Source organism: Papilio xuthus, unplaced genomic scaffold (genome assembly GCF_000836235.2).
Source record: "Papilio xuthus unplaced genomic scaffold, Pxut_1.1 DF829660.1, whole genome shotgun sequence".
Lineage (NCBI taxonomy): Eukaryota > Metazoa > Arthropoda > Insecta > Lepidoptera > Papilionidae > Papilio > Papilio xuthus.
This window is the reverse complement of record NW_013528989.1, coordinates 1392997-1409224: the sequence shown is the minus strand read 5'-3', so window position 1 is coordinate 1409224 and position 16228 is coordinate 1392997. Positions and strand designations below refer to the sequence as shown.

The following is a 16228-nucleotide window of genomic DNA, read 5'->3' as shown; positions in this document are numbered from 1 at the left end:
CGGATGTAACGTTTAGGGAGTCATTATAAAATAATATCCTAAGAAACTATTCCATGGTGACGAATTCGCGGGTACAGATAGCGGTCAATAAACGTGTTATTTTTACTTCAAAGCTTACGATATCTAGGTCTTTAATAATCGTGAGTGTTCATAACCAAAGCATCTTTTTTTTAATTATTTAATTCCAAACAATAGTTCCTAAAATTGTTATTATAAACTTCATAGAGATTTCAAAAGGAAGGGTATCAATTCCTCTGTAATTTGTAGACGTTTTTCAATCATATTTATCTACTTTTAAAGAATTGTACTTCATATTTTTATAGAAAGTAATTTAAATAAAAATTTTCAAAGCACTTCGTGTACACGTAAATGATCCCTTAAATTTTTCCTGCGCAGAAACGCTTCCCCACACATTTCACATTTATAATTCTTCTCTCCCGTATGTATTACCATGTGACGTTTCAAAGTTTCTTTATTGCAGAATCTCTGCAGACATATTTTACACTGATGGTTCCTTTCCTGAAGATGCACAGATCTAGTATGACACACTAAATGATATCTAAGATTGAAACCACGGCCACATGTCTTGCATTTGTGCACGCGCGTCGACTGATTGTGGACATCTTGTAAATGTTTTGTCCGGCGATAATTCGAGTTAAATCTTTCCGGACACATTGGACATCTACGTGGGTACTGTTTCAAATGTACCCCTCTAATATGAAGTGACAATTTGTACGACGTGTTAAAGACTTTGCTACAACGATCGCAATGGAAGTTTCCACTCTCGTGAACTTCCAAATGTTTCTTTAGCAAACGCAACGTCATGAATCCTGATCCGCATATTTCACAGCTGTAATTATTAAAATGTACACTCATATGAATAACGAGAGTTCGAACTTTAATGAATTTTGATTCGCACATAACACATTTGTACCCCTCTTCGTCACCTTCTAGAACAAATGGGATTATATTATCTTTTAATTCGGGTTCTATTAATTTGTGATGCTCAACTTTTAAATGTAATTTGAGTTCCTGTAGGTCTTTGGGTTTGAGGGGACACAGTCTACAACTCATTTCGCTAACGTCCACTTTGATTACGTTCTCCCTGCGATTGTTAACCAAACGTTTAATCGGGGCGTATGTGTGCGTATCCTGCATATGGCGTCTTAAGAGAGAAGTTTCTAGAAACGGTTGCGAGCAAATGAAACATTTAAATTTATTATTTCCATAGACAAACGGATATACGGTAGAGAATTCGAATAAAGTTAGTGCGTTCTGTCGGATATCGACATTTTTCTGAGGTATTTGTTCTTGTAGCTGTAGAATATCTATTCTGTCGTGCTCAATTTGAGGCGAAGGTGCCATGTCCATGTATATAGGTGAAGGGCTTCGGGACGAGAGGTTCTCGCCGCTCAGCTGGGCCATCGCGAGCACCTTCTTAAAGTTTGTAACCGTGCCCAGCGGCCTACAGAGGCTACGGTCGTAATCCACTTGGAACAACGGCACGATCCTTTTTGTGGCTTGTATATCCGTACTGTCCGATCCTAAAAACAAACAAATCATATGAAGATGTCTCCTTTTCGGGCGTGTGCACAAAGATTTATCACTATAAAATAGTATTCATCTTTCGTATTCCAAAAGCGTGATAAAAATCCGTCATAAAATAAAACGAATTCCTAAGAAACCAAATTTAATGACCGATTCAAAAAAGTACATCAATATTATAACAGAGATTGTTTTACTTTCAAGAAATCCTTTACAACTAATGTTAATTCTCATTATTCGACTTTTTAATTATTGTAGACGTAAAAAGTGCTGTTTATTTAAATAACATATTCACCAGACCGACACCATTAGTATACCAATGAATAGAAAGAAATAAAGTTAAACATTTTACAAAGTACAATAGAGTGCATATTGGAATTAAAAATTCGCCCTAAAGTATGAAAGTTTAAACTTCGGACTTTATGAGTTATGTATTAAGTTAAGTAATATAGAATAATTTCATTTATAACTACAAGAAGAGACACGATCTTTCTCAGACATTTCATCTTGAAATGAAGCATCCATTTTCACAATATTCGGATGATGAACTTTAATGTGATGTTTCAGACTACAATTCTGAACGAAGGACCTGCCACATTCTCCGCATGCGTATCTCCTGTCATTATCATGTATCCGCATATGCTCTGTCAAAGTATATTTCCTTGCATATGCTTTCTTGCATACATTGCATTGATACTTTCTCTCCCCACCGTGCTTGATCATATGGAATTTCAACTCCGATTTGGAATAGAATTTCCAATCGCAAACTTCACACGTATACCTTTTCATTTTTAAATGCACCGTTCTAAAGTGTACCCTTAGTTTACCGCTTAAGTTAAACACTCTGGGACACAAATCGCATTTAAACTCTTTCAATGTCATTCCGTGGACGGATGAGATGTGTTTATTCCTTTGAAAGTAATTACGAAAACCTTCATGGCATTCTGGACATCTGTGTCTTTTGCATTTTTTATGAATATTAGCGATATGCTCTGTTCGAGCGGTATTCGAACGGAATACTTTATGACATTCCTCACATGGGAAAGAGCCATTGACATGGATTACAGAATGAGCACGTAATCTGTCCGGTGTTATGAAACCCGAGCCGCATTGTTCACAGATATAGTTCTGAAAATGAACGTTCATATGATGATTCAATGATTTGAAAGTTTCAAACTTTGTACTGCATAATATGCATACGAAGTTGTCCTTCGAGATTTTGAACGGCAAGATACCGTCATTTGAATTTATATACATATCATGTCTATCCATAAGGTGATATTTTAGACTGGGTATATCGTGCAAAATATGATTGCAAATTTTACAGCTGACATTCGTCAGTTCCACTTTGACAAATTCGTGTTTCTTTTGTTTTGACATCTCGTGTTCAATCTGTGCCAAAGATGGCGTCGAATGTTCGAGATTGTTATGTTCTCTCAGAGTGTCGGGATCTAAAAATTGCTGATCGCAATAGAAACAGATGAATAAATTTTTCATCCATCTAAAAGGACATAATTTAGCAGCTTCCAATATTAAAGTTGAGTTTTTCTTCCTCTCCTTTAGTATTTCTGGATTCAGTATTATGTTGCGTCTCTTTTTCTTTTGTTGTCCCGTATTACTCTTGTCCTTTTGGTCCTCACACGGAGATTCACTACCTATAAATGAGAAAATAATCGTGTCAACTTCAACCACAACAAATGAACACAAATCTTAGTTTATTTCAGTTATTTTTTATCTGGTAAAGGTTTTGTTGAACTAGAATATCTATATTTGAGCCTTTGCGTTCTACCTACGTTCAATGTCGAAAATATAGCTTCCCCGTGAACCTTTTCATAATTTTATATCATTGATTCGAAACGATCCGCTTTGAAACACTAAAGGTAAAGTTGGTATTAACATTTTAAATGTTAAAACCATAGAGTTTTGTGCTCCAACGTTCTAGAAAAAACAAGAATGTTCTCTCAAGGTTTAATGTAACGAGGATAATAAGAAATATGGCGCTTCATATACTGCTTTAATGAAAGCGTATATTTGATTTAAAAATAATAAAACAAATTTAACGTTAAATCTATTAATACACATTTATTTTATTAATAATAGAAAATAGATAAGACTTTAAATATTTATGCTTCGTATTAAAATCTCCTTGATGATGAAACGAGTCAATAATTTAAAATGCGTTAGATTTCGTTTGACTGGGATGATGTACTCTCATGTGCTGTTTTAAACTACAGTTCTGGATAAACGCCTGTCCGCAAACGGGACAAACAAAACGTCTGTCATTATTATGTATTCGCATATGTTCTCGCAATGTCTTCAAGCGGGCGTAGGATTTCTTGCAAACATCGCATTGGTATATCCTCTCTCCTCCGTGTTTGATAGAATGTTCTTGAAGTTCGTATTTAGTGAAAAACTTCATAAAACACAAAGAACACGAGTGATTACGCTCCTGGAGATGTTGAAAACGTATATGTGCAGTTCGTCGACTGCACAGATCAAAAACTCGAGGACATGAGGGACATGGGAATATTGCAGTCTTCTCTCCGTGAATAGTATTTAGATGTTTCAAACGATGCTTGTACGAGGCGAATTTTTCATCGCAAATCGGACACTTGTATCTCTTATTTGATCTATGTATCTTAGCTACGTGCGCGTAAAGAGACGCGTAAGACGGGAATGTATCCTGACAACGCTTGCATGGAAAGTCCCCTCTCTCGTGGGTTCTGGCGTGATTGACCATGCGTTGTGATGTCGCGAACCGTTTGCCGCAAGTTTCACATATAAAATGTTCGTAATGTTCATTCATATGTTTATGAAGACTTAAGAACATCTCGTATCGTTTACCACATATCTGGCACCGATGTTCGTCTTTAGTTAAATTGTATGGCAGTATACTATCACCATAGGAGCAGTCCAGATGTTTTCCATGTTCTCGTAAATGAGATTTGAGCATTTCGTAATCAGATATGGAGAAACCGCATAATTTGCATGTTGTGAGAGCGAAGTCCATTTTCAAAGGTTCGTATTTACGAGGTTTGAGGAGTTGTTTGACGTCGGAGTGTTGATGTCGGGTGTGTTCGCGCAGACGCTCTGGCTCCAAGAAGGAGGTTTTGCAGTAGAAGCACAGGTAAGTACCCTTCCTGTACTTGAACGGGCAGGCAGTGCACGATTCTATAATTATTTTAATGTTATTTCGGAACGCGGCACGCCGCTCGTTGCCCGCGTCCCGCCCTGTCACAATGACAGCCGCTCCTATATTTTCCATGTCAGATTCCACTTCGTTCTTTATCTGTATTTCTTCAGATTTTCTTCCTAAAAATAAGAAAACATCCCATATAAGCTCTTCCTTGCAATGTTGTTTTTTACCTTTAATATAATGCCTGTATAAAAATCATATTAAAATATGAAAGTTCTGTAAAAATCTTTTGGGTATTTCAAAGAAATAACGGATTAGCGAAGCGAAAAATGGATTAAAGATCTTTAGTTTCAGACACGGCCTTTGGATGGTGCGTTCTGATGTGGCTTTTCAAACTGCATTTCTGCACAAACGCACTGCTGCAGTACTCGCAAGTGAAGCGCCTATCGTTAATATGGATACGCATATGTTCGCGTAATGATTTTAACCGAGCGTAAGATTTCGAGCACACATCACACTGAAATTTCCTTGTTCCATCGTGTTTCACTGCGTGGTTTGTCATCAACGCCTTCGTCGACGATCTGTACGGACACACCGGACATTGGAACGGTTTCACTTTCAAATGAACAAATTGAATATGCCTTGTCCGCTGATTGTATGTAGAGAACACAGACTGACATAGATGACATGCATGTTCACGTTTTTTATCATGAACTTTTTGAAGATGCTTTGCTCTTTCATTGTATTCTTTAAATTTCTCATTACAATATGTGCACCTATACCTCAACTTGGGCTTGTGCACAGTCGACATGTGGGTCGCCCTTAGCTTAAGGTTCGCAAAAGTTTCACCGCATTTCGTGCACTTACAGCCTTCGCCTGTCAACTCGTGAGTAACCAAATGCGATTTGAGTCGAATCGCGCCAGAAAAAGTCTTGCCGCATTTATAGCATATATGATCCGTAGAATGATTGTTCATATGAGAATTCAGTTTGGTGAACAGATCGAAATGTACACCACATTGAGTGCAAATATACTCATCACCGTTGAGGTAAAACGGTGTGATACCTACGCCGTACTGCTTAACTATAGGCTTATTATGAACACTAATCAAATGCTCGACAAGTTCGTCCAGATCTTTAGCTTTCTGTGAACACAATTCACACTGAAGGTCCGAGACCTCAGCTTTAGTAGTATTGACGGGACGCGACAATCTAGGCGCTTCTTCCGTTTTAGAATGTTTGGCTACATGTTCTCTGAAGCCTTTAAAATCTCCAAATGATGTGGGACAGTAAGCACAAATAAATTGTCCCCATCTCCACCTAAATGGGCAAACGTTGGAACACTCTATAATTATAGCAGCGTTATCTCTGACATCGTTTAACTTGCGCCCAGTTTTCCACTTAACATTGCTATCCTTGGCTCCTAAAAACAAAAAGAAAATTCACTATTAAACCGTCGTAGTGTACTGGGTTCTTTTTACTTATTTGGAGCAGTATTTTAAATAGTAGTGCCTAATTTCCCATCATTAGTTATTGCCATGCGATGATTTATATAAAAATCAAGATCAGATGACCCCCATCGATGCTAGCTATGAATCAGAGGTACGGTATTTTTGGTGTAGCCAACAAAACGTTTATAACCGCAATGCAACGCAAAATCTTTACGTATAAGTTCAAAAAGGTGTAATAAGATTAAAAAAATACTTTATTTAAGTATCCATTTATTACATAAAAACCCTACAATCAGAATCCATAGTAAGTTGCAAAGAGTAAATATATTTTTACATACTAAAATAATCTCTTAATCAAACAATTTTATAAATAACAAATACTTCGCAGACTATTTTCGTGCACATTTTTTCTTAAACAATCCAGCTATTACGATTTTACGCAAAAGATTCGTTTGAAATCGAAACATTATAAGGTTCATCATTCAAGTCTTCATTCTATGCACGATTTTCATATGGGAATATCTTAATCCAGCACAACGAAAAACACACGAGCACAAATTACATTTATACTCTGCTTTTTGTCCATGAGTCTTATCCAAATGTTTCAAACGACCGTAATACGATGAGAATTGTTCATTGCAGATCGGACATCTGTATCTTTCCTTCGAACCATGAACTTTAGATACGTGTTGATCTCTCGCCACTCGACTCGACAACACTGTATCGCATTTGGGACACTGAAATTCACCAGATTCGTGATATTTTTGATGCGATTGCAATTTATGCTTACTCGAATATCCTTTGCCGCAAGTGTAACAAACGTAATCGGAGTAATGTTCATTCATATGCGAAAACAAAGCCATCAATGTCTCAAAGTATTTACTACAAGCAACGCAGGAATACTTTTCATTCGTCAGTACAAAAGGCACCAAACTAATATTATTAGAATTAAAAGTTTTATTGTGCATATCAGATAGATGTTTCTTCAGGACTTCTAAATTTTCAGTCTTCTCATTACAAATAATACAACAAAGGTCTGTTATATCAACACGTAGAGGAAATTTGTTTCGTACTTCTGGATTGTAATAAAATACATCGAGTTTGTTTTTATGGTCCTCAGAGTGAAGGCGAATTTCTTTGACGTTTGTATAGGTACATGGACAATAGGCACACATGAATTTTCCTCGATTCCATCTAAAAACAACAGTATTCGAATGTTCTAGAATAATTGCTGCATTAACATTCTCTTCGGCCAGCTTCCTTTTTCTGCTCCATTTAACATTATCGGTTGATGTACTTTGCGAGGCACTATTTTCTTCATCTCCTAAAAATAAAAATACTGTAAGTTTTTAGTTTCAACAATTCTTTGTGCAATATTGTGCTTGTCCGACCACATCGTGAGCTTGTAAATGGCGTTTGAGTTTCGATTGACTAACAAAGTGCCAAGGGCAATATAAACATTCGAATCGCTTCTCTATATTTTTGTGTGAGAGACGGAAATGTGCCGCGCGTTTGCAACTTGTTTCGAAAACTTTACCGCATGTTCTGCATTCGTAATCTCTCTTCTGCTGTGCGTGACTGTCGACCAAATGCTTAGCTCTAGCATAGTAGGTAGTAAAGACTTCAGGACAGCGCGGACAAGCGTACCGAACGCCACTCTTATGAACTTTTAATCTATGACACATACGAGCCGCTCTAGTTTGGAGAACCTCGTCACAATCCCCACAAGGAAAATTACCAATTTCATGTGACTGCACGTGCGTTCTGAACCTGGATTTGGAGACGAAAGCTTTACCGCAAGCGTCGCAAATATAATTTTGATAATGAGAATTCATGTGTTCATTTATTTTGGAGAAACTTGAGAAGTAATCAAAACATATTTGACAATTAAATCCTGTCTGATCTAGTTTAAAAGGAAGAACACCATCGCTATAATTCTTATTGAATGTCTTTTTATGTGCAATTGATAAATGAGTCTTAAGTATATCTATAGAGGAACAAACACAGTTACAAAGTGTACAATTTAAACTAGTTATGTCTATTTTGAGCATATTATTTTCTGTTAGTTTTGCAAATACACGTGGAGTTGGAGGATCATTTAAATGGGAGGTGATGACATGTTCACGTAAAGGCAGAGTATCAACAAATTTATCATCGCAATAGGAACAATAGAAAGCGCTATGGAACCATCGAAAGGCCCACGCGGTGGAACATTCTAGGATCGTCATCGCGTTCCTTCTCATCATAGTTTTGGCAATCCGTCTGTCAGACTCTTCGGGCAGTTGATTGTTAGCGCGCCGGCGCCTGCGCATCTGTCGTGCGCTTACGTTCTCTTTTAACTTCCTAACCGGCTTAACTACCTTGTTAGCCGTCCTGTCCGCAATAGCGGAACCTAAAAACAAAACGATTTCAAGTTACTAACTCGAATATACAACAACCCACCCCAGAGTAATGCATGCCTTATTACTTCTAATTACACCTAACAATCGTCTCATAATAAAAGATTTACTTTTATAAATATCGTTTGACGAAAAAAAATGAGATAGCTTAGTAATAAAGTTGGCAATGGGTACCGCATTTGCGATTACAACCTTCTATAATATTTTAATAAAAAATGAAAGGAAAATACATTGATTACATTGGCAGAAATTTATGTTGTAATCTTATTAGATCCGAGGGCATTCAGTTCGTTTAGATCCGGCTGATGTATGCTCGCGTGATCTACCAGTTGCGAGCGCTGCTTGAAGAGAGAGCCGCACAACTTGCAGGTCAGGTCCTCGTGGCTCCTAAGGTGCATTCGCAACGTCTTATTCCTCGGGTAGCTTTTACCACAGACTATGCAAGAGTAATTCCTTTCGCCGGTATGCTTGACCATGTGTTTCTTCAAGTCAGATTTATTTTTGAATAGCCAGTCGCAGTGAGCACAGGGAAAGGTCCGCTGCTGAGGTAGATGCACCGAGCGGACGTGCGCACCGCGTTTTGCACTCGTGCTGAATGTCAACTCACATACGTTACATTTGTATAAAACCAGCTTTTCCTTGTGAGCTTCGTTTAAATGGTTCATCCTGTGATAATAGGTTTTGAAGCGGATATTACAATGAGGACAACCGTAACGAGGTCCTTTAGCATGGGCCTGGGCTTTGTGATGATCTCTGGCTGCACGCATCGTGAAAACTCGCGCGCATTTGTCGCATGGAAAGGATCCTGTCACGTGGACCTCCGAGTGTTTCCTAAGGCGCATCGCCGTCATGTATCCCTTGCCACAGGTGGCGCAGATGTAATGCTGGTAGTGGACGTTCATATGCTCGTACAATTTGAGGAAATTGTTGAAAGGCTCTCGACAGATGACGCATCGCCAGTCCTCCTTATCCAATCTGAACGGTAGCACGCCGTCCGGCTGTGCGCTGTCTAAGTGGTAACCGTGTTGGATCGCATGTTGTCGCATATGGACGACGTTAGAATAAGAGCAACTACAAACACGACATGTAGCCTCAGACACGTCTACATTAATAAGGGACATTTCTTTATAGTTGCTATAAATATCTTTGAAGCTATGTTTGGGCGCGCACTCTGTAACGTGGGCTCTGAGCTCGGCGCACTGTAGGAAGCCTTCCTCGCAGTAGGCGCATTTGAATCGACTCCAATGCCACGTAAAAGGGCAAAGGGACCAACATTCTAATAGGGCTTTGGCGTTTCCCTTTGTAGCGATTCTAGCTTCCGCTCTCGCGCTCCTCGCGTAGCGTTGTTCATTGGATTTTAATTTAACATTACCTTTTCTTCCGACTTGTTCTTCACATCCTAAAAATAGAAAAGTTTCATTTGAACTTGCTGATTCCTTTAGTGTACCTCTTTAACAAGCCCGAATTATTTTGCGAATGTTTGACAAGTCTTAATTATACTTTTTTAGGATATACCTAGACATCTAACTATGACACTGTTGGACGACTCAAAAAACAGAATACGAGAGAAAATATCTTGTAGATTTTTGTGTTGTTCTAATTAATTCATCTTACATGTAACGATTTTCGTCAATTGAATTCATATGTTAATTTCATAAGTTTTTTAGCTAATGTATGAAACGTAGCGATATTTTAAGACCCCTTTCCAGTGTGAATATTTAATTAATCAAACAAATTCTTAGAAAATTATTTTATTTCTTAATTTTTTTCTATGTTTACTTAAATAAATAATACTTTTCGTGATATTTCATTCGTCAAATTTTACAAATAAATGCATTTCTGTACCCTATCGATTTTCAAGCTTCCAATAAAATACACAACATAATGAGACTAATGAAAATATGAATAAATAGATAATGAATAGATTATTCTCGGTCTTTTAACGTAATTTGTACATCTTACATACAAACCGTATGTTTCATTCAATATAGCAAATATTGACAAGAAACATACAAGTGATTTCAAATTGATTTAAGCAAATAAATTCATAAAAAAACAGCTTATAATAAAAACACTACGACTGTTGAACACCGAGTAAAATTGTATATATGAGAGAGACTAGAAGATATTAGATTTTAGTTATAAGAGAGCCATCATAAAAAATCCAGTTCACAATTTAGACAACTGAAATTCATCGTAATCATCAACCTGCCCTTATCTCTATTGAAGGTCGGCACAGTACGAGTATGTACTACTCCTCCATAAATCTCTATTAGCCGTCATATCCGAATCTATCCACTTCCAACGAATATCCTCTTTCACACAGTCATTCCATACTTTTTGGTCTTCCTCTACCTTTGTAGCCATCCACATTCAATCCCTCCGCATAACACGTCCAAACCACGCCATTCTTTTACTCCTTAATTTCTCGATCACAGGCGCTACTTTTAAACTTCCTCTAATAAACACATTTCTAACTTTATCCTTTTTTGTCACACCACACATCCATCTTAGCATAAGCATTTCAGCTACATACAATCTTCTTTCATCCCAAACCTTGGTAACCCAAGATTCAGATCCCAACAACTGAAGGCTATTCAAAACCTAACTATGAAAATGTTTCTGTGCCATATGTTTATCTAAAGATAACTTCGATGCGAACGCCCTAGAACAATGTGCACACGGGAATCCAAACTCTGTTTCCATTTTAGTCCGATGCGCTTTCACATTATGATGATATTTCTGGGATCTCGTTTTGAAAGCCATATGGCAAGTCGTGCATTCATACATCTCCGTCCTTGGCTTGAAATTATGAAATTCCATGAGATGTCTCTTACGTAATTCCCAAGTACCGAATCTGGGTTTATCTTTACAATACACACACATGTAAGGTAAGTTAGTATGTTGGGTTTTGACGTGCAAATTCCTCTCTTCTAGCGTAGTAAACGTTGCTATACATCGGCTGCATTTAAATTTATTATCATGTGGTATCCTCGTATGGGCAACTAGAGCGTTTTCAGTTATAAAACCTTCACCACATGTATCACAAACATAGTTGTGGTAATGTTCCGATGTGTGCTTCTTAAGGGATATAAAATTTGAAAACTGCATCTTACAAATAGCGCATTTCCAGGTGGAGCCGTCGTTCAGTTTGAACGGCAGCACACCCGGTTGTACATCAAAGTTCAGCGGTTGTTTGTGATCATTCTTGAGGTGTGTCATCAATTCATCAAGAGATTCTATCGCCATAAAGCACAGCTTACATTGAAGATCGGTGATATCAACTTTGAGAAAGTCCTTTCGTAATTTCCTACTAAAAACAAGTTGAATATCGAAGTTCGCGTGACGATTAGCCATATGAGTTCTTAGCCCAACTGGATCATTGGATTGAACTCTGCAGAATACACAATTGAAATTATGTCCCCAAGTTCGAAAAGGGCAAGCAGTCGAACACTGTAAGATAATTTCTGTATTGCTGCGATGTTTGAGCGCTTTACCGAAGCGTGGCTTATACGATGCTTTATTGCATTTGAAACTCTTTTCATGCTGTCGTAAACCCTGTTTGGACAGGAAGGTTGCTCCGCATTTATCGCAAGTTAATATTTTCACGTGACTTCTTAAATGGGCGTTGATTTGGGAGAACTCTGAGAAACTTTTGTAACAGTCTAAACACATCCAAAGTCCGGTAGTATCTTGACGGTAAGGAAGTACGCCGAAGGGTACATCAAAATTAACCGATATACCGTGATCTCTAGATATATGTGTCATGAACGTATCAACATTCGCCATATCAACCGAGCAAAGGTTACATTTGAATTGGGTTATATCTACTTTAAGATCGTCTACAACTTTGTAGAAGGCACTATTGAAGTCTGCATTCGAATGATCGGCCGTAACGTGTTCGCGGAGTATTGTCATGTTTTGAAACTCCTCGTGACAATAGGAGCAAATAATTCTGTTAAAACGTGTCTTAAAAGGGAACGCGGTTGAATGCTTCAATATCAGCACGGCGTTTTGCCGCACCGGATTCTGGTTGACGGACCTTTCAAACAGTCTTTTTGGTTTACTCTCTTTCTTTAATCCATCGAGTTCCTTTCTGGTCCCTAAAAAAGAAAAGAACTGTGTCATTATTTTGTTTCGATCTAGCCGATTCTTTAATGGCACAAATAGATACGTCAACCTACTTGAAGAGAACAAAAATTTAATTTGAATTTTGACTCGAACAAATAACATGCAAACGATTTGAACACATGTCCATCATTAAAATACGGCAAGATCGAAACAAAAGCGATGGACTTAACGAAACTCCCTATTCATATCGTAGCTTCATTAATCGATTTAAAAACGTAACCGAGGATATGTCTATAAATGAAAATATAAAATGCATAGTTTAGTTTTATTAAAAGAGAAGTGATATGTTTATAGAAATAGGTGTGAGAATTTACTAAATTAATTCTGGATGATGTGATTTCATATGTCCATTCCAGCTGACTTTCTGAGCAAACTGTTTGTCACAAATGGAACACGCAAATCTCTTAGTCTCGCTGTGTATCCACATGTGTTGAGCCAGACTCTTCTTCCTCGTAAACAATTTCTTGCATACCGCGCATTCGTAAGGTTTCTCGCCTGTATGTACGCGTCTATGATCCTCCAGTTGCTGCTTGGATCCACATTTTACTCCACAGCAAGAGCAGACATTAGCATCTGTATGTTTCATCGCGAAATGAGTATAGAAAACTTTCCGATTATCATAAACTTCCCCACATTCGGGACACGTGTACGTCGACTTAGGTCGACCGTGCTCCTCTGTCGTGTGCTTCTGTTTCGCTTCCGAAGACATGAAACGTTCATTGCAGACCATACAAACATATCTCCAGCAGGATTTTGATAATCTCATATGCTCGCGTTTCATTTCCATTGTAGGAAACTCCTGCCAACATTTCCTGCATTGAGGTTTCTCCGAGTGACTGGTGCGTATGTGGTAAGTTAGTGCTTCACGTGTTAGATAACTTCTGCCACAGTTTTCACATGTAAACTTCTGATAATGAGAGTTCGTGTGCCGACATAACGTGATTAACGATGGAAAGCGCATTTTACACAAATAGCAGTTCCAACTGTCTTTGTCTATCTTATATGGTTGGAGACCGACTTCGTATTTCGTATCTAATTTGTTTGTCGGATGGCAAAGATCTATATGTTTCACAATTTCATTTAAATTGTCAAATGGTCGATTACAGAGTCTACATTTCAAATTGGTACAATCTACTTTTAAATGCCTGAAGTTGCCCTTGCCGCAGTGTGCGAATGCTACCGTTAGAGAGAATGTTTGATGCATCTCATCCATGTGCTTTCTGTACAGCGCCGGGTCGGTGTACTCTTCGCAGCAGTAGACACAAAGTAAATGCTTCCCATGCAGCCTGAACGGATATACTGTCGAGTACTCTAACACAACTGCGGCGTTCCGTTTCGCCTTCTGTGCGTTGCTCTCCGTTACTGTTTCTAGAAAAAGAAAAAACTACCGTGACTAGCAGATCTCCATCTTTTGATACTTATTTAGTTTTTATACTTATTTGTCGTTCCAAAGTATTTGAACACGACTTTTAAGGAGATTTTATAAGTATTCGACGCCTTTTCAGCGATATTTTTCTCTCTGCATTTGTAAAGCCGTCTTGTCACGAGTAGAGGTTTCAATATGTTTATATATAATTTTATATAGAACGTGTATTTACTCTTCTTTAGTAATTTTGACAAAACATTTCATTGGACCGCAATGTTATATTACCAATAATGAGTTCATAAAACAAAACTTCTCAGTTCAAACCACGATAGATTTAATTTTTCATACATTATCATCAAACATTCAAAGACCTGATTGAACAAATGCAATAGAAATAAAAAGGTTAAATAACTGCACTAAAAATTAGAAGCCTAGTCACACAGACTTACCGTGGATTTCTGAGACGAAAATCCCCGCTTGTCATGCCACATGTCATCTAGGTTTTGTCAAAGATGACATACAGGAATGACAATATATTATATTGAGATTTAAGTCTTAAAAACCAAAGGTTAGACAGTGTTTCAAAAACATTTTCACCTCAAATATATGACAACCACATCGCACGCTGATATTAGAAATTACCAGAAATCGCAATTATTGAAATTATGTAGGCCTCCGAAATGCCATCTAGACAAATAAATAACAAAGTACTCGATAAGCAGTTTTGGTTACACTTATTCAAGGGCAAAACATACTCTTTTACACGTTAACGTCACTGGCAGTCAAAAGGTTAAAATACGTGTTTAACTAAACAGTGTCTAACTGTATCAGCTCAGTATACGTCCCCACTGAGGGGCTCGAAGCCTACCCTAAATTAGGTGACTAGGTCATAGTCATTGCTAGCCCAATACAGGTTGACTTCACACATATCTTTGAACTTTTTCGCAGATATGTGGAGCATCACGATGTTTTCCTTCACCGTAACATCGGATAAATGTACATATGTAAATCGAAAAACACAACCCTAACTGTATATAATTCAGAAGAATATAATAAAGATACCGTAGACGGCCAACTCTATCTCTACGAATGTCATACCTTTTAGACATTATTAGTTAGAATCCTTTGGCGTGAATGACGTGCTTTCATTACAAAGTCAAGTGACAGATTAGTAAGAGGATATAAACGTCGACATTTTAGTAACGCTAGGATTGCGCCAGTACACCGGTACTGTCTCGGATTTTCTTCCTAAAATATCAAAGTAAAACACCAAATAAATTTATAACTATTATATTTTGAACAAAAAATTATATAATAAAAGTAAAGTTTAAAACACAACAAGGTAAATTAAATATACGTTTCTTCACATACCAAAATTAAATTTGTTAATATCAATATTATACAAACTAACGTTTAAAACTAAAAATTTCCCCAAGCCCTTGGTGCTTTAAAAATAAAATAATAAGAAATTACATATCTTAAAAAGTTTATTTCTAGAAGAGACATAAAAGTCTTCCTTTATTATGTCTCATCATGAGCTCACTATACGTCCCCACTGAGGGGCTCAAAGCCTACCCTAAGTTAGGGGTGATTAGGTCATAGTCAACCACGCTGGCCAAGTGCGGGTTGGTTGACTTCACACATATCTTTGAATTTCTTCTCAGATATGTCCAGGATCACGATGTTTTCCTTCACCGTAAGAACATAGGATAAATGTACGTATGTAAATCGGAAATGGAAAAACACATTGGTACATGGCGGGATATGAACCCAGGACCTGCAGGTTGCAAGTCAATTGCTTGACCCCTGAGAGACACCGACGCTCTTATTATGCATAACATTTTTATAATCTGAGACCAATGTATCTGTATAAAACGTATCGTCAACCTTCTCGTCACTGACAAAAAAGACAGCAACGTGTTTTAAACCGGGATTTTGGTCTCAGAAACCCACTGTAAGTCATAGATATATTATCTCTAGATGGAGTGTTTCATGCCAATATAATGAAAGTAAACATCAACCTTAGTTAAAAACTAGCTGTCACCCGCGGCTCCCTCCGCGCTGTGTTAAAAAAAAAATTGTAGCTTATGTGTTCTTCCAGATTATGTTCTAGAATAATGCCAAAATTCCATCTATCCATCTAATCATTCGCATCTTTATAATATAAAAGAAAATCTTTTTAGTTACACTATTTATAACTC

At 37.5% G+C, this 16228-nt stretch overlaps 2 protein-coding genes across 14 annotated transcripts in view; both read right to left on the bottom strand.

The window, feature by feature from the left end:
- Positions 1 to 16228, bottom strand: part of LOC106114805 (gastrula zinc finger protein XlCGF57.1) — a 33128-nt gene that overhangs the window by 4361 nt on the left and 12539 nt on the right. For 2 of the 13 annotated variants that reach the window (XM_013308236.1, XM_013308242.1), the window contains one exon: positions 6385 to 7455. The exons of 1 other annotated variant lie outside the window; for it this stretch is intronic. In XM_013308236.1, coding sequence (XP_013163690.1) covers positions 6614 to 7455 — 842 coding nt within the window. In that variant the 3' untranslated portion in view covers positions 6385 to 6613. 10 more of the 13 variants (XM_013308215.1, XM_013308152.1, XM_013308158.1 and 7 more) reach the window with 10 other exon arrangements.
- On the bottom strand, positions 3212 to 5508 carry LOC106115020 (zinc finger protein OZF-like). The gene is made up of 2 exons (XM_013308352.1): positions 5464 to 5508; positions 3212 to 4857 (listed from the first exon to the last, which is right to left on the bottom strand). The coding sequence occupies exon 2, from the start codon at positions 4808 to 4810 to the stop codon at positions 3716 to 3718; it is 1095 nt and encodes a 364-aa protein (XP_013163806.1). The 5' UTR covers positions 4811 to 4857; positions 5464 to 5508; the 3' UTR covers positions 3212 to 3715.